This window comes from Periophthalmus magnuspinnatus, chromosome 2 (genome assembly GCF_009829125.3).
Source record: "Periophthalmus magnuspinnatus isolate fPerMag1 chromosome 2, fPerMag1.2.pri, whole genome shotgun sequence".
Taxonomy (NCBI): Eukaryota; Metazoa; Chordata; class Actinopteri; order Gobiiformes; family Gobiidae; genus Periophthalmus; species Periophthalmus magnuspinnatus.
The window spans coordinates 9,607,658-9,635,198 of NC_047127.1; the positions used below are offsets into that span (position 1 = coordinate 9,607,658).

At 39.3% G+C, this 27,541-nt stretch overlaps 1 protein-coding gene across 1 annotated transcript in view; it reads left to right on the forward strand.

The window, feature by feature from the left end:
* The window catches only part of LOC117382817 (protein unc-80 homolog), a 65,268-nt gene that overhangs the window by 31,982 nt on the left and 5,745 nt on the right, over positions 1-27,541 (forward strand). Inside the window, exons 22-55 of the mRNA XM_055228366.1 lie at positions 599-771; positions 1,879-2,091; positions 2,160-2,295; positions 2,872-3,005; positions 3,090-3,267; positions 4,047-4,256; positions 4,451-4,548; positions 4,858-5,064; positions 5,984-6,230; positions 7,564-7,745; positions 8,104-8,235; positions 11,394-11,580; positions 11,768-11,899; positions 12,387-12,530; positions 12,614-12,714; positions 14,316-14,402; positions 14,717-14,900; positions 16,098-16,192; positions 16,260-16,349; positions 16,428-16,529; positions 16,590-16,770; positions 17,651-17,916; positions 18,323-18,457; positions 18,964-19,102; positions 19,475-19,571; positions 20,488-20,658; positions 20,733-20,825; positions 21,614-21,832; positions 22,264-22,494; positions 24,182-24,305; positions 24,494-24,619; positions 25,205-25,328; positions 26,089-26,295; positions 27,071-27,255. Of these exons, the coding sequence (XP_055084341.1) occupies positions 599-771; positions 1,879-2,091; positions 2,160-2,295; positions 2,872-3,005; positions 3,090-3,267; positions 4,047-4,256; positions 4,451-4,548; positions 4,858-5,064; positions 5,984-6,230; positions 7,564-7,745; positions 8,104-8,235; positions 11,394-11,580; positions 11,768-11,899; positions 12,387-12,530; positions 12,614-12,714; positions 14,316-14,402; positions 14,717-14,900; positions 16,098-16,192; positions 16,260-16,349; positions 16,428-16,529; positions 16,590-16,770; positions 17,651-17,916; positions 18,323-18,457; positions 18,964-19,102; positions 19,475-19,571; positions 20,488-20,658; positions 20,733-20,825; positions 21,614-21,832; positions 22,264-22,494; positions 24,182-24,305; positions 24,494-24,619; positions 25,205-25,328; positions 26,089-26,295; positions 27,071-27,255 (5,330 nt within the window). The remainder of the gene's footprint in view (positions 1-598; positions 772-1,878; positions 2,092-2,159; positions 2,296-2,871; positions 3,006-3,089; positions 3,268-4,046; positions 4,257-4,450; positions 4,549-4,857; positions 5,065-5,983; positions 6,231-7,563; positions 7,746-8,103; positions 8,236-11,393; positions 11,581-11,767; positions 11,900-12,386; positions 12,531-12,613; positions 12,715-14,315; positions 14,403-14,716; positions 14,901-16,097; positions 16,193-16,259; positions 16,350-16,427; positions 16,530-16,589; positions 16,771-17,650; positions 17,917-18,322; positions 18,458-18,963; positions 19,103-19,474; positions 19,572-20,487; positions 20,659-20,732; positions 20,826-21,613; positions 21,833-22,263; positions 22,495-24,181; positions 24,306-24,493; positions 24,620-25,204; positions 25,329-26,088; positions 26,296-27,070; positions 27,256-27,541) is intronic.

Sequence of the window (27,541 nt, forward strand, 5' to 3'; positions counted from 1 at the left end):
GATTGATTATTGATTTTATTATTTATTAAATTAAATTAAATTAAATTAATTTAATTTAATTTAATTTAATTTAATTTAATTTAATTTAATTTAATTTAATTTAATTTAATTTAATTTAATTTAATTTAATTTAATTTAATTTTATTTTATTTTATTTTATTTTATTTTATTTTATTTTATTTTATTTTATTTTATTTTATTTTTATTTATTTTTTTTTCCCCTGGAGGAGGATCTGCTTGTTTTTATGGGATTTATTGTGTTGCCTGAAATGTTGCACAGTATGACATTTTTTTCTATCCCTGTTAACACCACCATCCATATAAAACAAATTTTTTTTTTTTTTAAATCCCCAAAAATACATTTTCTATTTTGCCCAGTACTGTATATTTTTCTTAAATTAAAAATGTGAGTGTAATCTCTGCTAGTAGAATTGTGTTCATGTTCGCTTCATTTGTCAGTGGCTCTCTACTGTTGTAACTCTGTATGTAAACTCCAACATTTTGAACAAATTGCACTTTTACACAATTTTTTCTCAATTCTTAAAAAAAATGTCTCTGTCGCTTTTCTCCTGTCCGTTCTCTTGCCTCTGCTCTCCAGGACCTCATGGGTTCCAGGAGAGACTAGCTGCCAGTCAGGAGGCCATGAAGAACAAGAACGTGGTGAATCTGGGGGCCATCAGACAAGGCATGAAGAGGTTCCAGTTCCTCCTAAACTGCTGTGAACCCGGGACTATCCCTGATGCCTCTATACTAGCAGCTGCTCTGGACTTGGTACGTCAACATTTCTAATTAGATGCAGACAGTACACAACACTCTCATTTTAATCCTAGGAGATCCTAAGAGAACATGTATTACCAAAATGCCCCTTAAAGATGAGACATGGGGTATTAACTTGTAACACGTAATATTTAGATCACCATGTTGCCTTTTGTTGTTTTGAAAATTCTATATTCAACGAAAACATCGTATTAACATGTTTTATAAGTTTCACTCCCTTTGCTTGCTGCTCTAGCTCACTCCCCCTTCAGAGCACTATCACAACACAATTAATGTGCATCTTGCTATTGAAACTACTGCACATCACGTCAAGTTTGTCAAGTTGCTGTGTACAGTTTTGTATCATGTTGTTGTATATTTACGGAGGATTGTCGTGAGGGAGCATGGGTGACAAAGGCTTGTGGCTTGTGGGCGGAGCGTTGTACAGAATCTTACAGCTAAACGTAAGAACAGTTCGAATTGGGCTTGGAAGAGATTTCTAAAATACTCAAACATGCATGGATGACATAAAATGTCTTGAGGCCTGTTTTATGATGAGGGAACGTTATAACATGGTAGAAAGTAAAAAAAAAAAAAAAAAAAAAATTGCATAATACTCCCTCTTTAAGGTTTTATTAGGGATGTCACAATATCATATTTTAATGTTACGGTTATTATGAGAACTGTGTTTCATATACATTTGTTTGAGTGCAGACTTATTATTATTATTATTATTATTTTTTATTATTATTATTATTATTATTATTTTAATATATTTTTGTATTTGTATTTTTTTTTTTTTCCTTCTAAAATTCTTCAAATTGTTGTTACATATTAGGGATGGCACAATATCATATTTTAATGTTACAGTTATTACGAGAACTGTGTTTCATTAGTATTTGTTTGAGTGTAGATTTATTATTATTATTATTATTATTATTATTATTATTATTATTATTATTATTATTATTATTATTATTATTATTATTATTATTATTATATAAACCAGTGAATAATATACTAAAGCTTTAATAAAAAAATACCAAGTCCATAGTGCAGTCTTATTTTATAATTATTTTGCCTATTTACAAATATAAATAAATGTCAAATTGTAATGTACAGGAAGCTCCGATCGTGGCCCGGGCATCCCTCTTCCTCGAATGCGCCAGATTTGTTCACCGCTGTAACCGTGGCAACTGGCCCGAGTGGATGAAGGGGCACCACGTCAACATCACCAAAAAAGGTCTCTCCAGGGGGCGCTCTCCCATAGTGGGCAACAAGAGGAACCAGAAACTCCAGTGGAACGCAGCCAAGCACTTCTGCCAATGGGGAGATGTAAGTCACTCATTCAAGAAATAAAGTATCATTGGAAATATATATTGAATTATATTTTGCGTATACAGGCGATCGGTACGCGGCTTAGCGAGCTGTGCCATTCGGACAGCGAGAGTCCTGCAAATATACTGGGATATATTTTCGACGAAGAGACCAAGAGGAGGATGAGGAAGGAGGATGAAGAGGAGGACTATTTAGATGACAGTGAGTACTGATAGTTCACAATAAAACAATCGAAGCACAAGAACAACGTAAAAAACCTCTAAGTACAATGGCCTTATGTGAACTAATTTGTACTTAAGGCTTTTGGGTGTAGGATCTGTACCTCACTTTTAATGTCGACAAAACAGAACAAATTAATTGTAAACAGTTTGCAGTGATCCAAAGTTATTCCTCAGTTTCCTAACACATTCAGAGCACCTTAATTATTCACTTCGATGAGTTTATAAGCACTTTTCACAGTTTTTAGAGGCCAAAGTGGAGTATATCTGGAGTATAATTGTTCTAGGACAAAACTATTTTGACTTTATTACATGAAAAAAAAGTTACCAAGATCATGGATGAACAAGTATTATAAGAAAATGTATTCACGTATATGTCAGGGTAAAGAGTGTAGATTGGTTTTCTGTGTGTCTGTTGGTAATCCTAGTTTATCTTTGCTTGAGATAAAGTTTGACAAGAAAGTGGCATGAATCTAATGTAGAATTTATGGCTTAAAAAAAACCCCAAACATACAAAACATCCCTGAACATTGTAACTGTATTTTCATTTCTCTCAAAGACACTGTGAACCCAACAAAATGCGAATGCCCCTTTGCTCTCAAAATGGCCGCCTGTCAGCTCCTGTTGGAAATCACAACCTTTTTGAGAGAGACTTTCCCGTGTTTACCTCGTCCACGCACAGAGCCTCTTGTGGTCAGTACACTCATTTAAAAATAATTATAACTTCTAACCAGCACCCAGTGAATGTACACATCTCTGTTTCTCTTTCTCATGTAGGATTTGGACAGCTGTCGGCTGCGTTTGGACCCAGAGCTCGGGCGCCATCGCTACGAGAGGAAGATCAGCTTTGCGGGGATCCTGGACGACGAGGACGGACACGATTCTCTGAACAGCAGCAGCCACACGCTCAAGTCTGACACAACCTGTGAAGAGAAGAAGGTCCAGGAGGTGCAGGGTGAGCACATGCTAATGCTAAGGCTAATGCTAAGGCTACTTCTAACTCTACAAAATTAGCTGTTATAATAACTAAAATTTGAGTTGCTTTTAATTAGATGATGTCAAAATATCAAAAGGAATAGTGGCCAAAATGAAAGTATTTTTGAATAAAAACTGAAAAATTATAAATATTGAACCAGATTATTTTATGTTAGCTTCACAAGCAAGCTATATTAGTCTTGTTAACGGTGTAACTTTTCATCTGGGGGATCTGTTACTTGCTTGTCTCCATGGGAATATTATTGCTTTAACCCGGAATGACCCACAGTATGACATTAAACTTATCTACTAAACCTGAAAAACTGATCCTAGCGAGCTGTTAGTGGGATCTTTTCCACAGATCTGACCGGCAACTTGGCCTAGAAATGCTTGTCTCCTTTAAGATACAGAAGTTTAATGCTGTACTGTGGAGCATTCCAGCATAAGCAGTATATTGTTAGGTCAAAATATGCACCAATATGTCCTCTTGAAATCCTTTATCTGTCATATACTGTGTCATAGAGAGCTATTCTGGGGTTACTACAAATGGTTTTAATTGTAGGATCTGGCAACCCAAAGTGAGAAAGACATTTTTTTATTTCTTACACACGAGGTAACACACAGTTAGTTGCTTTTGTATTTATGCTCAACTCTCATCAACATATATCAATAATTAGTATGCTATAGTGATACACACATAGAGTACACACAGTCACATAGACATTTTTACATGATTTTTTGTTACTTTTTATTTTCCAGCCCCTGTTCGTAAAATCCGTATAGGAGGTTCTCGTCTGCTCCAGATCAAAGGTGCACGTAGTTTCCGTGTGAAGAAAGGAGGATCTCTGTCTTCCATCCGTAGAGCTGGAAGTCTGAAGAGCACCAAGATGTCCCGGCAGGACTCCGAGTCGGAGAACGAGGAGGGCCTACTGTCCCAGACGCAGAGCCGGGACACTGTCACCGATATAGGTACACTACTACAGCTGATCAGTTCTAACTTTAAGGCCCTGTCTTAAAAAACTGAACTAGCTTATTTTAGATGTTCTGCAGTGGTTCAAAGTTATTCCTCATTTACCTTATGCATTCCTAATTATTCACCACGATGAGTTTATGTTGTGAAAATTATCTTAAAAATTATATAAACTTTGTTGTTGTTTTTGTAGGGAGTCCGTTTAGCACCAGTGAACCCAGCATTGAGCCAGAAGGTCAAAGTTCAGGAGGAGCAGAGGATAACTACCATCGCAACATGTCTTGGCTGCATGTAAGTTTATGCCGTTTATGCAGTTTACTATAAAGTGCACTATGTAACTTTTCTGATGGAGGTAGAAGTTTGTGTTTCTTGCACCACTTTTTCGGATATTATTCCATTAACTATAGAAATGGCTCTTACTTTAGCAATAGTTTCCCAAATCATTTTTTTTACTTTTACTTGAGTACTACTTTGCACTTTGACTTCATTCACATAATTTTGAAGTAACAGTACTCTTACCTGAGTACAGATTTGGCCTCCACCTCCTCTGCTTGTGTGTACAGTAAGCTGACTTCCGCCTCTTCTCCTCTGTCTCCTCAGATAATGATCCTGTTGTGTAACCAGCAGAGCTTCATCTGCACCCACATAGACTTCTGCCACCCGCGCTGCTACCAGCACCACAGCCGCTCCTGCGCCCGCCTGGTCCGCGCCATCAAGCTGGTGTACGGGGAGTCTGTGGACAGCCTCAGGGAGGACAACCCCACGGCAACCGGGCACATCGGCGGGCGCGTTAAGAAGACCAAAGAAGTAAGACGTATACTGTACCTACAGTCTTTGAAACATAATACAATCCCAACTTGGGACTGAAAGTGAGACTAAACACTAGGGCATGCATGATTTTGGAAAAACATCTAACGGTGATTTTTCTGACAAGCGTCATGATTGTGATTAGATATGAGATTCATGTTTTAATAATATAATTCTGTTCAAAGTTCACATTTTAAACATGTCCTGAAGAATTAACAAAAACACTGAAATATGAACTGACAAACAAATACAAGAATTACAATTCAGAACAGATCTGAACTACAAGGATATTCTGTGATGTTTTGTTTTATTACTTACTTTTTTGTAGATTAATCAGAAATAATGCAAACATTTTAATGTTGATTTTTTTTTTTTTTTTTTTTGTATCAGAAAAGAAAGCCTGAAAACCTAAAAACCTTTGTCCAATTGCCAGAATTCAATTTTCTTTTGAGGGAGGAAACCCAGGAATAGAAATTGTGTCCCATTAGCTTCTTGTGCATCCAAAGTTCAAATCATTCATCCTTTATTATTAGTCTGTCTACATCTCCAAAGCTCAAAATGCTCGGATGCACCTTGTGATGTCATGAAGTTGTAGTTTTCAAGTTAAAAGTTTCCTTTCAGTTCAGTAGAGATTGACAATTCCAGGGTTGAAATTATCCAAATGATTCTAGTGAAGGTGTATGGAGTTTAAAACACAGTAGAGCACTTCCTGTATTACCACATGACATCACAAAGTGGAACAGAGTGTTTTCCTTTTCAAAGAAGGACTCAGCCTAAACATGCAGGGTTTGTGTGTTAAACATGTGTGAATGAAACAAAACACAACTCCAGACATGTTTTTCATGAGGAAACCTTACACTAGATCAGAATATAGCGTAATAGCCCTTTAAACAGAATTGCTTGGTGTATTCGTGTGTAGTGTTCGGACAAGTCGTGCCTCAGGACCCCCTCCATGAAGCGTCGTCCCACAGACCCGAGCACAGAGGGGAAGAAGGACACGGGCATGCTCAAGTACATCCGTAATCAGGTGATGTCCCTGTCCCCCGCGCCCCTGTCTCTGCTCATCAAGGCCGCACCCATCCTCACTGACGACATGTACGGAGACATCCAGCCCGCCGCCTGGGAGCTGCTCCTCAGTGTGGACGAGCACATGGCTGCTGCGGCTGGTGAGCTTTAATACTATCTATACAAATGTTTGAATCAATCGATAACACTTTATGTGTCCCCAAGGGGCAATTTAAGCAAACTGAGCAGTAAAATGCATTAATAATAGAAAAGCTCAAACAAAATTCTCAGTGTAGCTCAACTGTTCATCAAGTCCAGTGTCAGGGTAGTGTGAGGTGAGTAATTGCCCTCAGGACAAAAGTGTCTTTCCTCTCTGTCCTGAAACCCAGGCATCACAGCAGGATCCAGGGGGAGCCAGTAACAAAGAAAAAAGTCAAATAACTCAGCTAAATCTTTTTTTATATTTCATATTAAAATCCTTAACCCTATAGCGTCGGATGCTATCGTCGCCGATAGAGCGTGATTGCAGACTTTCCAGTAGCGTAACTCCGCAACCAGTCGTGCTCTCATGTAAATTCAAACGGCGTCTCAAAGCGGAGACATGGGGCTATTTAAACATTTTACCGTGATTACGGTAATCTACCTCTGCTGTCCCTCTCTAAGGTGACGAATGAGAGCGTGGGTGCTGCAGGGATTTTCCCAGTCATTTATTCGATGCGTAAAAGAAAAAATACGGATGGATGTGTAAAATAGAGGTAGTTTTGTGGAAAAATGCACTAAATTCTGATACTTCCTTTAACATGATTTTTATGGCTAAAAAAGGAATAAAAGTCTAGGTGAGCTATACTGGCCCATAGTGTGCTCAGTCCTTAAAGGGTTAAAGTAGCCTCCTACTATCCTTTGTTTTGTTGACTTTATTGAAATACCAAAAGTGCAAACCAGGGTTCAAAGCAAGGGTGACAATTTTAATTTTAAATCTATTTTGAATTTATTTTTTGTTTACTACATCTCATATTTGTCACTTGTAGTTTTGATGCCTTGAATTAGAATCTACAATCCAAATAATCATGAAAGTAAACAGGAAAAATATAGGAAAACATGTGTCCAAACTTTTGATCGGTAGTGTATATTTGGTAAGTCCCTCTAGACCTGTCAAGATAACACATTTTGAAGCGTGATATATTGCTACAGAGATATATAGCAATAATAAAAGCAGGATAATTCCAGTAAAACAAAATTTGAAATATAAATTATCATTAAAAGGCATGAGCAGCAACAAATAAATAGCAGAATGAAGCAATAATTAGCCATAGAAACTACTTTTTCAACCTCTGCAGCTTCAATCTTTTCATATTGCATCAAAAATAACAAAAATTGGATATAGTAATCATCATGACAGTCCCTCAACTCTTTTGGCAATAATTCCAGAGTTGAGTCTTTCTGTCTCTAACCCTGTTCACATCCTGATCACGTCGGTATCTTCTCTCCTCCCAGCGGCCATGTTCCTGCTGTGTGCGGTGAAGGTCCCTGATGCCGTCTCAGAGATGATGATGGCAGAGTTCCAGCACCATGAGGCCTGTCAGCGCATCAACTCCATCCTCAAGTTCTACACCCTGTGGAGGTTCAGATACCAAGTGTGGCCACGCATGGAGGAGGGCGCGCAGCAGATCTTCAAGGTACAAACACCAACAAGGACGCAACAAATGCAGGGTGATTGTAATTTTGGCTTGCATTTAAAGGTCCTATATTATCCATAGAAAACACTAACTGAAGAGTGAAACAGGTTAAATGCTTAAAATATTGTTGTGTTTTGGGGTAAGGAAACATGCCAAATTTCTTCTGCGTGTTTAATTTTCTAACACAATGGCTACTGTAGGCCGTAACCTACTAAAACAATCTAATGACGTCACAAGTGATCTGTACAGTGTTCTGGACAAGGATAGTGACTAAATGACTTGCTATATTTTGTCCATATTTGACCAGTGAAAACTATTGCATACTTGTCAGCTGATGATTATCTTGATGTTGTTGAAGATCCCTCCGCCCAGTATCAACTTCACGCTGCCCTCTCCCATCCTTGGCATGCCCTGTGTGCCCATCTTTGACCCCCCGTGGGTGCCCCAGAACACGGGCAGTGTGCAGGACCCTATCAACGAAGACCAGTCTGTAAGTCATGTACGCAACTTCTGCATTTCTATTCTAGCACTAGATATTAATGTTGTATTATTATTATACTATATGTCTATGATGATTGATTATTGAAATGGTAATTGGTAAGGCCTGTTTAGCTCGCAAACAAGACTATCTAGTAGTGTTATTTGTTTAATTAATACATTTTTTGTTTATTTTCATAATATACTGAAGTTTAAAGTAGCGCTTAAAATTGTATGCCACATGACCAAAGTTATTTGCAGTTATGATTAAACAAACAAATGAAATTCTTACTCAATTATTAGTGACTGTGTAACGTTTTGTGTGGAGGATCTGCCACCTGAAGAACATGCATTATAACTGTGAGCAGGGTGGCCTATCCGCAGATCTGACCTAGTGGTGGCGTTTGCTTGTCTCCATGGCGATAAATAAGTTTAATACCATACTATGGAACATTTCAGGTAAATAATTGGCATCTCCATAGAGTCAAGCAGCCGCAGGCTTTACAGTAGAAAAGTAATATAGAAGCAGACAAACAAATAATAAATAAATTTAATTTAAAGCACTGAAATACTGAAAAACATGCAGCCTTACTGTGTGCGGGCTTGCATCTCCACAAACCTGACTCTTATTTGGTCTGCGCCTGCTTGTTTCCACGGAAATGTTGTTCATTTGGCTATAATCCTTCACAGTACGGTGTAAAATGCATCCATCTCCATGGAGAATATTCCAAAAGTATGAGTTTATTTCTATTTCCACGGAATCATGCAGGTCAAGTGCCACCCTCAGAAAGTCACATACTGTATCTTTAAATTCTAAAAAACAAAAAACACTCAAAAAGGAAGTACCTTTGGCTCATGTGGTTAACCTGCTGACATTTCTGTTCTTAAATGACCCCAAATGCTGATTATAAGATTCTATTTTTCAATTTGGAGTTGCTGTTTTACTTTGTTGCCATCTGCTGTGGTTAGCATGACTCTAAAATATAATTTACCTATCGACCTATGTTTTTGTTTTTAGTACCCCACATTAATTCAATCAGTCCATACCATAGTAAGTTGTATCTCTGTCCCCGATGTTTGTGCTGCTGATGCATCTTGTTACTTCTGATTGTCAATGGCAGGACCTTGACCTCCGTTAGCGCCTGTAGGTCCCCCATGTCGGACCCGAACTAAAAAAAAAACAAACCTCATGAGTCATTCCAGAATTGCTGCATCTTGGTCTATATATTTTTTTTCCGGATAAATCGTAAAAATAACAGCATGCATCGGGCATTGGACATTGTGTGTTTGGTGTGGTTCCTGCATGGTCATTGGATGAGAATGACTTTGCTGTTTTCGATGTTCCACTTGTGTCTGTATCTGTGGAATAGTACTGTGTCAATGCTGTGGGGCATTCACTGTACACACGATACAGCCAATTCTCCCAAACAACCACTTTATGAAATATTGATACTTTGCAGTTGACGTCATCAACGACACTTTTAGGGGTGAAGCTAACAGGATGCACTGCTTTGTCTGAAGCTCTGCTAGTCAAGTTAAGCATTAATTGTAGTTGTTTTAACACAATCTGACCATAAAGAACTGACTAGGGTTGCCAAAAGAATCAAAAATCAGATACTAATTGATACTAAAACTAGTATAGAAACTAGATACTCATTTGAGCAAGTATTGGTACTAAAAAATCACATTCACAGTCAGAAATTAACCTTTTGTGACAACTCTTAACAGCAGTGGGTGAGCTGATTTGCGTTATCTCAAATAACATTTAAGTCACAAGCTAGCTAGCTTTAGGTAACTTTTTTTGTTGAAAATCAAACACATAAACAGGACCATAATCACTTGCGTTGATAACAATTCCTGAAAATTAGTTGTTTAAAGGCGGAGTTTTTCTGTGACAGTAAAGCTAGCAAGAACTAGCATGCTAACAAACACTTTCCTGATCATTGGACCATAAAAGAGCTGCTCATACAAAACATCTGTACTGAGGCAAGACACATTTATGCTCAAATACATGAGAAAAATCAAGTACAGGACCTTTAAATCCTTCTTTTTTTACTTTTTTCTTGAATTTTCAGACAGTCTACAAACTTGTCAGGCTCTGTTTGTTAGTTTGTACATCCTGTCGCCATGGTAACTGCTGAACATTCCGCCATAGACATCCGTGCAATGTGATGTCACTGCAAAGTATCAATAACCTTTTTTATATTTGCAATTTTTCTAAGTTGTATCCGAGAGTTAGCGAGCGGGAGGAGAGTTACTGTATTTGTGTGTCGTCCAGCCATCTTACATCGCCAAAACTGCTCCTCAGGCTACATGCAACTACTCAGAGAATCTATACAAATATTTTAAATACATCTTTATGTATTGTAGGAAAGGTTTCAAAGGTAGTCATTTGGACAGTGTTTTTGAAATTGCGACATTCCGACTGCCATCCGGAACAATTGGAATGCTCCTGAAGCATTAACGTATAAAATAATAAACTAATGCAAGAATCTACTACAGAGTTAGCAGCTTTTACTCAGACACAGGGAGGGCATCTGACACATAGGGAGGGCATCCAACACATAGGAAGGGCATCTGACGTACAGGGAGGGCATCTGACACACAGGGAAGGCACCTGGCACACATTAAGCATATATGGCACAGATAGATATTTCAGCTATTCAGATATTTCTAAGCTACAGGGTTAGCAGCTTTTACACAGAATAAGACCCCATGGAGACACTGGGAGGGCATCTGACACAGGGACATTTCAGAACATGTTTGTAGAAGCCTAAGCTACAGGGTTAACAGCTTTTACACAGAATACTACTTCATGGAGAGACAGGGAGGGCATCTGACAAACAGGGACAATTCAGAACATGTTTGCAGAGGTCTAAACTACAGGGTTAGTCACTTTTACACTGAATAAGACCCCGTGATGACACAGGAAGGGCATCTGATACACAGGGAAATTGTGTTGCCCAAATCCGGAAGCCATTTTTAAAAGGTACTACACCTTCACACTGAAAATGTCTTCGGTATAGCAGTCTAAACCTCTCAGTTTCAAAACCATCGCCCATAAGACTACCTTTGAAACCTCTCTTAACACGGACCCCTCCCGGACAAATGGAGTATCACACCCAATCTTTCTATATTATCTGTTGTACTTCTCTCCCGTCCTGTGTGTAGAAGTCATTCTCGGCCCGTGCAGTGTCGCGCTCTCACCAGCGGGCGGAGCACATCTTGAAGAACCTACAGCAGGAGGAGGAGAAGAGGCGTCTGGGCAGAGAGGCGAGCATCATCACGGCCATCCCGGTGTCTCAGGAGGCTTGCTACGAGCCCACCTGCAGCCCCCCGCCCGAGCAGGAGGAGGAAGGTGGGGACGGGACACGCACGCATATGAACACACATCGAAATAAAGCTCTACTGTGGATTATTATTAGACTGTACACGCATAGATAGTGAAATCATATTATATGGTGTGCATCAGATTATGAAAGTGAATGTATTTGTATCACTACCTCACATGCCGCTGTTCTCTGACGGTGTTATTGATCTGCCAGCAGAAGAAGTGGTGAACCTGGCGTCGCGCCGGCTCTCCGTTAGCCCCTCGTGTGCCTCCAGCAACTCCCACAGGAACTACTCCTTCAGGAGGGGCTCCGTGTGGTCCGTGCGCTCTCTGGCCAGTGCTGAGGGTATGAAGTCTTTAATACTCTGTAACCATGGAAATAACAGACACCTCCTTTATAGGGTCATCTAACTTTCAATATTTGATTTTTAAACTCATTTGCAGTTATGCATTAATAATAAAAATAAATAAATAAATAAACTTGTCTTGCCATTAAATGTGCACCATGTAACTTTTTTTGTATGGGGTCTGCCCACCAGCTTGTCTCCATGGAGATGTTATCACTCTAACAGAAATGTTCCACAGTAATATAAGTGAGGATTAAACAAGATGTTTAAATGAGGTAAACAAGTTAAATTACAAAGGTGCCACGGACCGGGTGCCAAATTAGATAATGACACCCACTGCTTTTTAGAGGTGAAGGTGCAGCACCTCAGACTTCATTACCCATAATGCAGTGCTACAGCTGACCTCAGTCTCAAAGTGACATACAGACAAACCACCACACTGCATCCTCACATTAATCACATAAATATTAAAACGTTTGTTTTCAGATGAGGAGAACACGACTGAGCACACCCCGACTCACCACATGCTCCAGCCCCCTCAGGCCGTTTTCCCAGCATGCATCTGTGCTGCGGTCCTACCCATAGTGCACCTGATGGAGGACGGGGAGGTTCGGGAGGATGGGGTGGCTGGTAAAATACTAATACATACACAGTGTAGTACTTGGTTTGGATCCTAAGTATCCATTTTGTAACTTTTTTCTCTTTCTTTAAAGTGAGTGCAGTTGCCCAGCAAATCCTCTGGAACTGCCTGATTGAAGACCCAGCGCTCGTTCTACGTCACTTCCTGGAAAAGCTAACAGTTAGCAACAGACAGGTAATGAGGCTTATGCTCAGATTAAAGGCTTAGAATACATTAAACTGATGTTCTGTTAAATCAAGGTGCACTATGTGACTATTCTGGTGAATGGTCCATGCTTGTCACCATGGATATGTTACAGCTTTTGCCCCTGGGATATTCCACAGTATAGCATTAAAATTATCTATCTCCATGAAGACAAGCAACTGATGCCACCAGATCAAGTTACAAGTCAGATCTGTGGAGAGACAAGCCCACCCACAGTGAAAATGCATCTATTGTTGTTTTTTTTTTTTTTTTTAATTGTTTTGTTTTACATAGTTTAAAATAAAAATATGCATACTTGAATAATTGCAATTATAAGTTTAATAGTTAACATTTTGGTGACAGTTGTTAGAGTGGGCATCCACTGATTGCAAGGTTGGCAGTTTGAATCCCGCTCTCGACATAAGCATCATTGATTGAGTGATAAGATCCACTGATCCACTGGTTGGCGATGTGATTCCAGCTTCCACAGATGATTACTGTCATTGTGTTATTGGCCAAGACACTTAACCCACCTCACCCTCAGTGTCTGTGCATGAATGTTTGTGTGAATGGGTGAGTGGTTCCTTGATGTAAAGTAAATGGTCACTGTACCTTCAAGGCACTCAAAGCGCTTTACAACAAGGAACCACTCACCCATTCATACACCAGTGTACACAGACACTGAGGGTGAGGTGGGTTAAGTGTCTTGGCCAATAACACAATGACAGTAATCATCTGTGGAAGCTGGAATCACATCACCAACCAGTGGATCTTATCACTCAATCAATGATGCTTATGTCGAGAGTGGGATTTGAACTGCCAACCTTTGGATCAGTGGACAAACACTCTACCAACTGAGCTACTGTTGCCCCACTTAAAGTGAAATTTCAAAAGTGCTATATAAAAATGTGACCATTTACCATTCGATGTACAGTGGTCCCTCGTTTATCGTGGGGGTTACGTTCTAAAAATAAGCCACAATAGGGAAAATCCACAAAGTAGTCAGCTTTATTTTTTACAATTATTATACATGTTTTAAGGCTGTAAAACCCCTCACCACACACTTTATACACTTTTCTCACAAAGGCATTAACATTTTCTCACATTTCTCTCTTGTTTAAACACTCTCAAAGTTCAAACGTTCATCGGTGCAGAACGTTTCATCGGCTTTGTGGGTTTTGTCGGGGAGAAAACTTGCAAACATACAGCACTTCAGAGTCACACTGCGATCCAACATTTATGTAAATTTGACTGAACACATTCTGTACTGTACAGGAGACACGGCACGGAGGAGACTGATGGACAATGGTCTACAGTCCCTCAGCCAATCAGGACGCAGAACACAATGCACCTTCATGCAAAATTGTACAAAAAAAAATAAAAACCATGAGACCGTGAAAGGTGAGCCACAATATAGTGAGGGACAACTGTGAAGCAATAACATCTCAATCAGGTGACAGACCCTTCACCAGAAATATTACACAGTGCATCTTTAAATAGAACTTAGAACAAACTTAGAACTTAGAACAAAAAAACGTCCTTCTTTATGACTGAGAAACATAAAATGGACATAAATAGTGTTTGTCCTCCAGGATGAGCTGATCTACATGCTGAGGAAGCTCTTACTGAACATTGGGGACCTCCCGGCTCAGACGTCACACATCCTCTTCAATTATCTGGTGAGGAATCAGCTGCTCTTTGTCTACTGGATTGTTAAAATATGGAAACAAAAAAAACATTTAGAAGATCTTGCAGAATATTAATCAAAGTACATTTTTGTTTTGTGTATGTTTCAGTTGTTTGTCTTACGTTAGTTCTGTATTGTGTAGTTTTTCGTATTGTGCAGTCTAGTCTGTATTGTATAGCCTACAAAGAAAACAAAAATCAAAATGACTTTAGAATTTTTTCACAAGCCTCAGAAATAAGTTTTGATCTCCGTCTCTCTATGAGCACTATTGAACCCTTCTCATCTGTCCTGCTGTTGTCCATCTAGGTGGGTTTGATCATGTACTTCGTGCGGACGCCGTGCGAGTGGGGCATGGACGCCATCTCGGCCACGCTGACGTTCCTGTGGGAGGTGGTGCGTTACGTGGAGGGGCTCTTCTTCAAAGATCTCAAGCAGACCATGAAGAAGGAGCAGTGTGAGGTTAAGCTGCTGGTCACTGCCTCCATGCCCGGTCAGTTACTACTACACTACCACTGACCAGATTAAAGGTCGTGTACAAGATTTTCTCCCATGTATTTGAGCAATATGTCATCTCCCAGCACAGATACATTGTATAAGCAGCTTTCGAGGTCAAATTAAGTCTGTCTGTATCCAGTTATGAAGCGTTTTATTGTCCAAGAATCAGGAACTGCGTGTTAATATGCTAGTTGTTAACAAAAAAGTCCTTATAAACTCATTGTGGTGAATAATTTGAAAGCTCAGAATGCATACGGTAAGTGAGGTGTAACTTTGGACCACTGCAAACTGTTTAAAATGAACTAGTTCTGTTTTTCACATTTTTAAGATGTAATAATCAGATACAGAGCTTTAAAGGGTCCTGTATACTGATAAATTCACTTCTTAAAGGCACCGTACCTGATTTTTACATTTATTTATTTTATTTAAGCTTATTTTAAATTTTTTGCAGTGATCCAGTTTTTCCTGACTTTCTGAACACATCCCCGGTATCCTAATTATTCAACGCAATGAGTTTATTATCACTTTTCTCAACTTTTCAAAGGCCAGTCACAGTAATACTAACAACTAGCATGTTAACGTGCACTTTCTGATTCTCGGAAAATAAAACGCTTCGTAATTACAGATACAGCCAGGACATAGCGGTCTCATTTTGATCTCAAGAGCTACTTATACAATATATCTGTACCGGGGCAAGACACATTTACCTCAAACACATGGCTAAAAATCAGGTACAGGCCCTTTAAAGTGACGTTATAATACATCAAAAACATCTCTGAAGTTGTGCTTTGTTTTAGCCAAAGTATTTGAGTAATCCTGTATCTTTAGTCTGTCTTCCTCTTCAGAGCTTAAAATACTCTGTTCCACCTTGTGATGTCATTAGGTGATCCAGAAAGTGTTCCTCCATACATCATATTCTACTAGTCTCATTTACATCTGTTCAGTGATCAAACTGCATTAAAATTACAACTTTGAAGCGAGCAGCAGTTGTTTTTAGTCTTAGAACTTTCTTTTTACATAGGTTTTTTTCAAATTATAAATATGACAATCCAAGATCTTTGAATCAATTACTACGCAACATATTTTATTAATTGAAATTGTATTGGAAATATACATTGAAAAACTGATAACTATTTGCTATGTTACTATGTTTATTATATATATTACTATGTTTGTTTTTTTTTTAATGCAGGGACTAAGACACTGGTGGTCCATGGGCAAAATGAATGTGACATCCCAACACAACTCCCTGTGCATGAGGACACCCAGTTTGAAGCACTGCTCAAAGTAAATATTTATGTTTAAATGCTTTAGTAGAAAATGCAAAAATAATTCATATATTTTGTCCATTTAGGAATGTCTGGAATTTTTTAACATTCCCGAAGCCCGGTCTGCTCACTACTTCCTCATGGACAAGAGATGGAACCTTATTCACTACTCCAAGGTAAAATCAATATTTACATGTTTGTTTTTTTATTGAAATAATAATACATTTGAACTAATGCTTTCCTCTTTCATTCAGACGTATGTGAGGGACATCTACCCGTTCCGGAGGTCAGTGTCTCCTCAGCTCAACCTGGTCCACATGCTCCCTGACAAAGGCCAGGAGCTCATTCAAAAACAGGTACTCAAATGATGTGTATTTTTGATGAAAGCTTCTAAGGTCTAATGCCCTCTTGTGTAGGTGTTCTCCCGTAAGCTGGAGGAGGTGGGCAGAGTCCTGTTCCTGATCTCGCTCACTCAGAACATGCCTGCGGTGCATAAACAGTCCCATGTGTCTCTGCTCCAAGAGGACCTGCTCCGCCTGCCCTCGTTCCCCCGCACCGCCATCGACGCCGAGTTCTCTCTCTTCAATGAGCCTCAAGGTAAGTCCAGCAGGGAGGAAGTAAGAATAGAATCCAGTCCATTTCACTCCCAGAAGGATAATTTTCTAAGTTACTTTAAATCTAAAAATACACATTAAAGGTAAATGTAACATATGGACTGTTAATTACCTAACTTTGAGTTTCTCCTCTCCTCATGAACTGCACTTAAACATGACTGGAAATATTCATTTTCTAAGATAATATTTCATTGTTATAATAAATCACATATATAGTACTTGTTTCAGGATATTTTATCCTGATTTAATAATTTTTATTTTTATTTTTTCAAACTAACTGAAAAATTGTCTGTCACAGACAAACTATTATCAGATTGTGAATAGTAACTTGAAGAATTAAATTAAATATACATGCTCTAATGATTAAATAAACTAGTCTTTAAACGAGTCAAAATCACTTAAAGCTCATGCCAGCCATACCAGCTTGACAAAGCCTGATTTTGTCAGATCTCAGAGGCTAAGCAGAGCCAGGCCTGGTCAGGTGGATGAGAGAGCGCCGGTAATACCAGGTGCCACATTGGGGAAAAACTGTTGTTACCTAGTATGAAAGTGGTGTGAGTGTTAAAATTACTTTTTAAAAAATAAAGTAGATTTTTAAAATCTGTTTTCAATCCCCCATTCCAGCCTTACACACTTCACAAAAAAATACACCTCCATCACGTTATCCTGAGACCAAAATACATCCAAAGATTTGCCATCATGTTCATACAGATCCACTCAAACATTTACAAAAATGATTATTTGCATAGTTATAGTTTGATTAAGGAAATTGATATAATGCTTATTATTAGATATGTATTATGTCTTTTGCAATAATCAAAATCACTGACTACATAATCAAACCTTTTGAATGTTCCGTTCAGGCAAAGAGCTGTTTGGCCTTGACACACTCCACAAGGTGCTGTGGATCAAACTTCTGGAGGAGATGTTTCTGGGCATGCCCAGTGAGTACCCCTGGGGAGACGAGATGATGCTCTTCCTCAACGTGTTCAATGGAGCTCTGCTGCTGCACCCGGAGGACAGCTCCCTCCTCAGGCAGTACACTGCTACTGCGATCAACACGGCCGTTCACTTCAACCACCTCTTCTCCCTCAGTGGGTACCAGTGGATCCTGCCCACCATGCTGCAGGTTGGTCTTATGTTAAGGAAGTTTACTAAGTTCTTACAAAGCTTTTAATCATATTATATGATGAGAAGCTGTTTTCAGCCTTACCTGAATTTTGCCGTAGTCATTTTGGTACAAATGAAAAAAAAATCTGTTACTTGCTAGTGTGATCTGCAGCTATCCATTGGAGCTGTTTGGTGCGATGACATTTACAGTGACGTCAGCTCCCACTGAGCACTGCAGTTTTCTAACATGGAAGTCAGCAGAGTCTTTTTAGATGAAGATTGTGATTAAAAATGTTGTAACATAATGATCCACGGGTGTCATAGATTATAACTATATAACAGACACAATATGTCTGCTTTAATAATTCTAAACGTGGTAAATTCTTGTAACCTGATTTAAGTTGATATATTGTGTTGTGTTGTAGGTGTACGCAGACTACGAGAGTAACCCTTTACTGCGGCAGGGCATCGAGTTCTGCTGCAGACAGTTCTACATCCTGCACCGCAAACCCTTCATCCTGCAACTCTTCGCCAGTGTCGCCCCCTTGCTGGAATTCACAGTATGTGCACCCACAGTAAAATTACAACAACGTTCAAATAAACCTAAAATCACAATGACCAATAGTTACACATAAATGCTCATTTTGTCATCTCAAATATTTTTGATGTAGATTTTGTCAATGCAATATTTAATATATATATTAAGAATTTCTGGTTGAGTAAAACTATAATGGATTTATTTGTCTAGATTAACATGACATTTGAATGAACTAAAACTAAAATTCAATTAAAAAATGTGCCACACTCCAAATATATTGTAAAAGCAGCTCTTATGGACAAAATGAGACCAGTGTGTGCTTTCTATCTAAAGAGTTTTATTGTCTGAGAACCAGGAAGTGCGCTGTTTTGACAGTAAAAATCAGGTATAACATTTTAATCATTTGACAAAATCTTGACTATCTTGACTTGAAGTATAAAACAAAAAGATAAAATGACTGAGACTCAAACTAATCTTAAATCTCTACTCAAAATGAACTCTGATACATATTGACTCTCATCCCCACAGACCAGCACCAGCACAGGCCTGTCCAAAGGCGTGTCGGCCCAGTGTCTGTTTGACCTGCTGGTGTCTCTGGAAGGGGAGACACAAGATGCTCTGGATGCCCTGGAGCTCGTCAAAGCTGAGAAACCACTAAGATCTTTGGGTAAGATCTCATTAGTATTTCACAACATGTACATTTAAAGCTACAGTATGTAATGTTTTACACAAAAAAGCATGTTTTTTTTTTCTGTATGGATGTGTTTATTGCGCTAAAAAACTTACTGTGAGTGGGTTTGCATCTCCACAAACCTGACTCTCACTTGGCCTCCTCTTGCTTGTCTCCATAAAAATGCTGTTTCTTTGGCTATAATCTTCTACAGAATAGCAAAAATGTATCTGTCTCCCTGGAGAATGTTCAAAAGTATGGTTTTAATTTTGTATTTCTAGGGAATCATGCAGTTGACATGCCACCTCCAGAAAGTTACTTACTGTGCCTTTAAAGTCATGTGTTAACCAGTGCTGTTGTTTTGTGTAGACTTCTGTTATGGGAATGAGGACCTGGCCTTCTCCATCAGTGAGGCCATCAAACTCTGTGTCACGGTTGTCGCCTACGCCCCAGAGTCTTTCAGAAGGTAAGAGAGAGAGAACAATTAGGTTTTTCTTAAAGCTGCACTATGTAGCTTTTCGTATAGGGAGGGTTCACCACCATGAAGATAACTGCTTTGTCTGGAATGTTTCTTTAATGCCATCAAACTTCAAGAATGCATATTTTTCAACTTTTATCAATAGAAACACTTGTAATTGACTGTTATACTGTGGAACACACCAGGAAATAAGGTAACAGCTTCATAAGGACATGCATCATCAGAAAAGTTGCATAGTTACATGAATATTATCTAAACAATACTGTGTGTCTACATTAGAAGTACAATGATTTATTAACAATAAAAAAAAAATCACATGATATAAGAATTATGTTTAAATTTGGGGTTTTGGTTCTCAAGTCGATTATCCAACAGAATGAGCTTCACACTTTGGGTTGCCAGATCCTACAACTAAAGCCAGTTTGTATGATGCATTTATAGGGGACTTTCTTTTAGCTTAAAGTACATATATTACACAAAATTGACTCTTATGAGCTTGAAGCCATGTTACAATGTTATTACCTCCTCAAAAACATACCTGGAGTTTGAGTAATCCTTTATTTTTAATCTGTCTACATTTCCAATGCTCAAAATGCTCTGTTCCACCTTGTGATGTAAAAAAAACCCCAAAAAAACCACAGTGGAGCACTTCCTGTATTACTACATGTTTGAGAAAAGATCTCAGCGTATATATGAAGGGTTTTTGTGTTAAACATGTGAATGAAAAACAACACAACTCAGAAAATAATAACATAATAACATAATGTGGGTGGTTTAAAATCATCACATGTTTTTTTCTCTTATCAAAAAACATCTGAAGTATTTTAAAATTATTTGAGTAAAACTTTTCCAATCCTGCATGAGTAACTTGCTAATGTAACCTTTGTATATGTTTCCTGTACAGTTTGCAGATGCTGATGGTGCTGGAGGCCCTGGTCCCTTGTTTCCTACAGAAATTAAAGAGTAACACAGTGACCATGGAGTCTGCGTCCGCCGCCAGAGACGAGATCGCCGCTATAGCCGCGCTGGCCACGTCCCTACAGGCCCTGCTCTACAGCTCAGAGAGTCTCACGCGGTCAGGACAGGCAAACGCTACGCTAACATCGGCTTTAACAGAATGATAAATGCATTATTGTGTTTATCCACTAGGCCCATGACCGCGCCACAAATGTCCCGCTGTGATCAGGGACACAAAGGAGGAACAACAGCCAATCACGCCATGTCTGGAGGAGTCAATACCAGGTGAGAATCGTACAAAATATACCTGAACTTCAAAAAGAAATATCAGCACTATTTAAAATGACTTCACTTCATAATATTAAAGGTTTTTATATAGCGTTTTTCCACCTTCAAGACCCTTAAAGCACTTAACATCAAGGAACCACTCACCCATTCACACACATTCATACACCAGTGTACATAGAGCCTTGAGGTGAGGTGGGTTAAGTGTCTTGCCCAAGGACACAACAGCAGTATTCGTCATTTGTGGGAGCTGGAATCACACCGCCAACCGTGATGTTTATGTTGAGAACAGGATTTGAACCGGCAACCTTCAGCTCAGTCGTCCCATAATCCAATTTGGAATCCACAAAAGGAGCGAAATAGGGATTTAAATCAAGCTGAAGCTCAGTTAAAATCTAAAACAAGTTTGGAGTTCCGGTTCCGATTATGTCAGAATCCCGTTCCTTTCAATGGAGAATTTGGGTAAAGTTTTGGCACTGAAATATTATATAAAGTAGGTTGATTTGTGTGATGATGTTCAATAACAAGTCAACACTGTACCGATTCTCTAGGAGGCTTTAAAACAGCTCCTAGTCCTATAAAACGTATTTGCTGTAAAGATCAGCAAAATAATACAACCCAAATGACGATGGCAGCGCCCACAGCAACTTCTGGAATAAGGTGAGTATGTATTGCTCATAGTTTTGAGTCTTCAGTGAGAACCTACATAAATAATCATGAAGATAAAGAAGAACCAAAAGTGAAAAAGTATGCCCAAACTTTTGACTGATAGTGTATTTATTTACCAGGGACAACCTGCACCTGCTGGAGGAGGGCCAGGGCATGCCCCGAGAGGAGCTGGACGAGCGCATCGCCCGAGAGGAGTTCAGGCGTCCTCGAGAGTCACTCCTGAACATCTGCACCGAGTTTTACAAACACTGTGGCCCCAGACTCAAGATCCTGCAGAACGTGGCCGGAGAGCCCAGGGTCACCGCGCTGGAGCTGCTCGACATCAAGTCACATATGAGGTGAGTCTGTCTTTAAACGCTTCATCATCATCATCATCATCAGTGTTGGGAAGTAATGCAAAATTGCACTAAAAAAATCTGTGAAATGGTGAGGCCATGAAAGGTGAACTGCAATATAGCGAGGGATAACTGTAGTACATATTCTGTAAATAAAGTTTTTTGTTTGTTTTTTTCTCGACACTGAGTATCATAACATTAGTAGCATGGAGTAAAGAAAGCTTATTTGTTACAAGTATGATGAAAGTACTTTTGAATTCAGTATTTGAATGACATAGAACTTACTGTGCTGAAGCTTTTACTGTTGTCTGCTAACTACTACTTCAAATCCTGAGTTTGATTCCTGGGCTAGGTAGGGCCTTTTTTGTGGGCATTAAAGTCTACCTCAAAGGACACGTGCAAAAATGAAAAGGATACATCCACCCTGTGTGCAGACTGGCAGAGATCGCCCACGCCCTGCTGAAGCTGGCCCCCTATGACACCCTGACCATGGAGAGCCGGGGTCTGCGGCGCTACATCATGGAGATGCTGCCCATCACAGACTGGTCATCTGAGGCCGTGCGTCCCGCCCTCATCCTCATCCTCAAGAGGCTGGACCGCATGTTCAACAAGATCCACAAGATGCCCACGCTCAGGTGCGCGCGTCCACAGGCTCTGTGCACCAGGTACCTCTTCTCTTCTGTGTTGTGGTGGCGCTGTGGCGTGCTGTGCAGTGCTGTGTGCACATAGAGACGTTAGAGGCTTGGCACTGTCCTGGTGTCGCTGGTGTGACGTAAGTGCTGTGGACTGTTAGTGCTGCGGTGTTGTGGACATGGAAGGTAGGGCTGCACAATATTTTTAAAAAATGCAATATTCAATATTTAGTAGAACCCAGCCGACATATCAGACATATTATTGACTGATAGGGGCATTTGGAGAAATATTGACTGTAGGTCAAAATCTAGCCGATATGACAGACACATGGGCATCTCATTATAAAGTTTAGACTCTAGATTACAGCAATTTAACCCCAATGTCCTTTATGTGGTACAGCATCATTTTTTTTTTTTTACATGTGGAGTAGTTTGTATCCGCCTTTGCTCTGTCGACAGAGCTGTAAACTCTTGGTCTTCTTTATGAGCTTCATAATGAAGTCTCCTGAAAAGGTTTTCACTTCACAGCTCTGTCTTGTCAGGGTTCATTCGTGAAATGCCAAGAGAGCAGAACAGAGACCAAAGCAAAGGGTACAGGCTATTTTCATCTTTCTATCTTTTAGTTTTGAGTTAATTTTTTGGGACGGATACTAGCACTACAGCTAGTTTACAAAGTCTAGAAAAAAAATCTTTGATTATTGTACCACACCAGTTACTCAGGTTAGATTTGGTCTTTCCCCAAATAAATTGTTGCAACATACATATTATAAACTGGTCCAGCACGATGCTACATCCACTCCTTTGGTCACTTTACACAACGTTAATGTGAAATTTACTTACCTGGGATCTAGAATACACACTTCTTCAATACTTTATGAAGACATGAGTCTGGTCACTGGTGAATCCCCCACTTTTCAGATGGAAATGATTGACAGGTGGATTAGCCAATCAGCTATAATTGAGTTAGCCAGGATTGCAATATCTGTATTTTAGCCATCTATTGTGCAGCCCTAGGGTTAATGTGTACAATATCATCCAATATCATCACCAAGAGATCAGGTTTACTCAAGGGCCCAGTTTGACCAGCCACTAAAACACAATATACAATATTAACATGGGATACTTTATCTCACATGCTGTAGTTTTGACTCATGTTGATTTTACTTCAGTTTTTTTGTCTATATTTTTTTCTTTTTCTTTTGTATTAAAAAAAAAATAAAAATTTATTTCACGCAAACATATCTGCCAGTTGAGTGACAAAATTGCTTGTGAATTAAGATATTTTTTACGACAACCTCAAATTTTATTAAATCAAACAAGTGAAATAGTCAATGTCATATAAATAAATAAATAAATGAATACATAAATAAATAAATATAAACTACTCAAAACTACTGAAAATAAAATGAATACACAAAAATCAACTAATTAGTAATCAGACATCAAAATATGGTTGGTCCGCACTGGTTACAAAGGGTCAAAGGTCAAAGTGTTCCATCTGCAGTCTTAAGTGTTTGTGAGCTTTTGATGTTTTTAAATGTTGTGTTCTTTTTTATATGGTTCTACTCCTTTGTCTTCTTCAAAATGTGTTATAACTATCTGTCTGTGTGGAATTCTTTATGCTAACCTTTTAAATCAGTGCTACTGTCTCAAAGTGGGCGTGGTCATATATTTGCTGTATTGGTGACTGCGTGTGCTGTGCTGTACGTGGTTGCCGTAGGAGACAGGTGGAGTGGGAGGCGGCCAGTAACCTGATAGAAGGGATCTGCCTTACCCTGCAGCGACAGCCAATCATCTCCTTCCTCCCTCACCTCCGCTCGCTCATCAACGTCTGCGTCAATCTGGTGAGGTCATATACACACTGCAATACGCTCTGGTCCAACTTGTGATGTCATTAGGTGGTAGTCCTATTACTGTAGGGCTATGGACCTTTGAATTATTTCTACTTTTTATTTTAAGATGTAAAATGTGAACTAATAATGGTAAAGTGTAAATAACCATCACGTTGCTAAGCCTGTATGTGTGTTGCTAGGTGATGGGTGTGGTGGGGCCCTCCAGTGTAGCGGACGGCCTCCCTCTGCTCCACCTCAGCCCCTACCTGTCCCCCCCTCTGCCCTTCAGCACTGCGGTGGTGCGCTTGGTGGCTCTGCAAATACAGGTCAGTCTCTGTCAACATTTTATTAGACTGAGTTTGGCGTTTGGCCCTTCTTTTCTTTTTTTTTGTTGATAAGATTATTAGGTCACATTATAGAACTGTTTTCTTTAGCAATAAAATATATACAGCTACATAACATCTCCTTAGAAAAATTACTCCATGAATGTTTAAGCTTTGAAAAATAGTAGAATTATAGGGTCCAGGGCTGAAATAATCGAAAGTATTGGACATGTTTGGAATTTCGTCTTGACCCGAGTCTCAATCCAATCATGAAAACCAGGAACACAACCAGTGGAGGTACTAAAGGAGGAGGGGGTGTTTGAAGTTTTCATATAAACTAAAGTAAGCAAAGGGAAGTGGGCTGCGTTATTGGTTTGGTGGAAATACATTTTCGGAGCACTCAAGCCTCAAATACAGCACATGTCTATTTTATGTCTCATGCAGAAAACTTTTCGCGCCTAAAGGTGGACAAGATTATCTTCATGATTTCTATCTGCATTGTTTTCTTGTGCCTAAGTGTCCAACAGTCATGGGGCGGAGCAAGGGCTTTAATGCCACACGCAACTTACATTTTTGTTTCCTTTCCAGGCTTTAAAAGATGACTTCCCCCTCAGTCATGTGATCTCTCCTTTCACCAATCAAGAGCGGCGGGAGGGCATGCTGCTCAATCTGCTTATTCCCTTTGTGTTAACTGTGGGCTCTGGAAGCAAAGGTGAACACAAATATGATGATTTGGAAATTAAAGAGGCTGCAATGTGATTCGTGTAATGCAATGCAACACATTTTTATTTCTTTAGAGCATTTAAATACAAATTAAGCTGTCCAAAGTGCTTCACACAAAAGACACAAAAATATGCAGATACACACACAGATCTGATCCAGCGCAGACGTGTAAGCTGCTCTTATAAACCACAGCTGCATCTAATTATAAAGCATATTATTATTCAAGAACAAGTGTTAGCATGCTAGCTGTAGTTGTGAAAAGTGCTGATACTTAACTCATCACAGTGAATAATTAGGATGCTATTTGCTGATACCAATATACTGTATTTACTTGTTAAAATCCATAGAGAGGCCCACAAATTTATTATTTAGTAAAGTTAGCAGAATAAAGTTCACAAATGAACTTTTGACTTTTGTAAAAATAACAATGTATTTTACTGGGATATAAAATAATTTGTTACAGGTTTGTGCAACATACAGCCATATAATGCTCTTCTTTTTCTATTTTGACTATGACTATTTTGGGGTTGTGCCAATAATATCGGTATCAAATATGAATACTGGCTGATATAATCTCGGAAAATCTGTATTAGTTGAACCCTACACAGGAACTGATATGTTGCCAATTCCTAGGCAAAGGGGAATAAACTCTGCTTCAAAACATACACTGATCTGCGCTTACCTTGAATAGGACTGTGTAGGAGCACGTGTTACAGTGTGTATGTGTGTGTGTGTGTTTTGTATTCCAGACAGCCCACACCTTGAGCCTCCTGAGATCTTCCTGCTCCTTCAGACAGTCATTAATATTCTTCTACCTCCTCGGATCATCTCCACGTCTCGCACCAAGAACTTCATGTTGGATGCCTCCCCGGCTCACTGCTCCACCCCAGGAGACACGGGCAAGGACCTGAGGAGAGAGGGGCTCGCTGAGTCCACCAGCCAGGCCGCCTATCTCGGTCAGTAAACAATCAAAACATGAGGGAATATTTACTATGACTAATTGCAGTTCCGTCGTGGTCCTATAATTGTATGTGTTATAACAGAAAAGTGCCAAAATAGCATCTGTAGAGTTAGATTGTTCAATCAGTATTAAAAAAATGCAAGATAGACATTCCAATTTTGATATTTTATGATCAGTCTAATATGTCATGGATATAAAATACACATAATAAGTAAATAAAAATCAAGTAAAAGTAAAATAGGAATAAAAAACAACACAACAAAACTGTCAAGAATATTTTATTAAGAAAAAAATGTAATATAACACATGGGCGACAGTTATTCAGTGTTTGTTGGTGGTTCGAATCCCGCTCTCAACATAAACATCATTGGTTGAGTGGTCAGATCCAATAATCTACAGGTTGATGGTGCAATTCCAGCTCCCACAGATGATTACTGTCGTGTCTGTGGGCAAATTACTTAAGCCTCCTTGCTCCCAGTTTCTGTGCACACTGCATATAAATTACACAATCAAGTTTAACTGGTGCCAGCTGTGAAAAACTGCTGGGGTAATAAAACTTGCAAGATTCAAGTGTAAGTGCCAAGCAGGATTCAAACTGCAGTCTTCAGAACTCAAGTCCAGTGTCTTACCAGCTGCGGCATCAGCACAGGGAGGAAACGTTTGACATAGAAATAAAACAGCAGTTAAAACAGTACTGACTTGCTGCGCTTGACGACATCTGCTCATACAGTCAGTTAAAGTCACACTGTAATTGTTGTATTCCCCTGCAGCCCTGAAGGTGGTGCTAGTGTGCTTCGAGCGCTCCTTGGGTAACCAGTGGTACCGCCTGAGTCTGCAGGTCAAAGAGATGGCCCTGAGGAAAGTGGGCGGTCTGGCCTTCTGGGACTTCATCGACTTCATCGTCCGCACACGCATCCCCATCTTCGTCCTGCTCAGACCCTTTATACAGTGCAAGGTGAATAATCACACAGTCGCATTTTCTGGAAAGACAACGCATTTTTTCAGGTAATAAAGTCATATCTGCTTTGACCTGTATTCTAAAAACAGCTGAGTCAAAATAAGACTTCACCAGCATTTTATCCTCCAGGAAGAAAGTGAGGAATAACATTGGACCTCTGCAAACTGCTTAAAATAAACAAAAACTCTTTCAGATAGGATTTATTTTAAATAGTTTTCTTGAATAAAACTAATGGTACTCATTTTATACATACACAAAAGCTTCTCCACCCACAGAGTAGTGA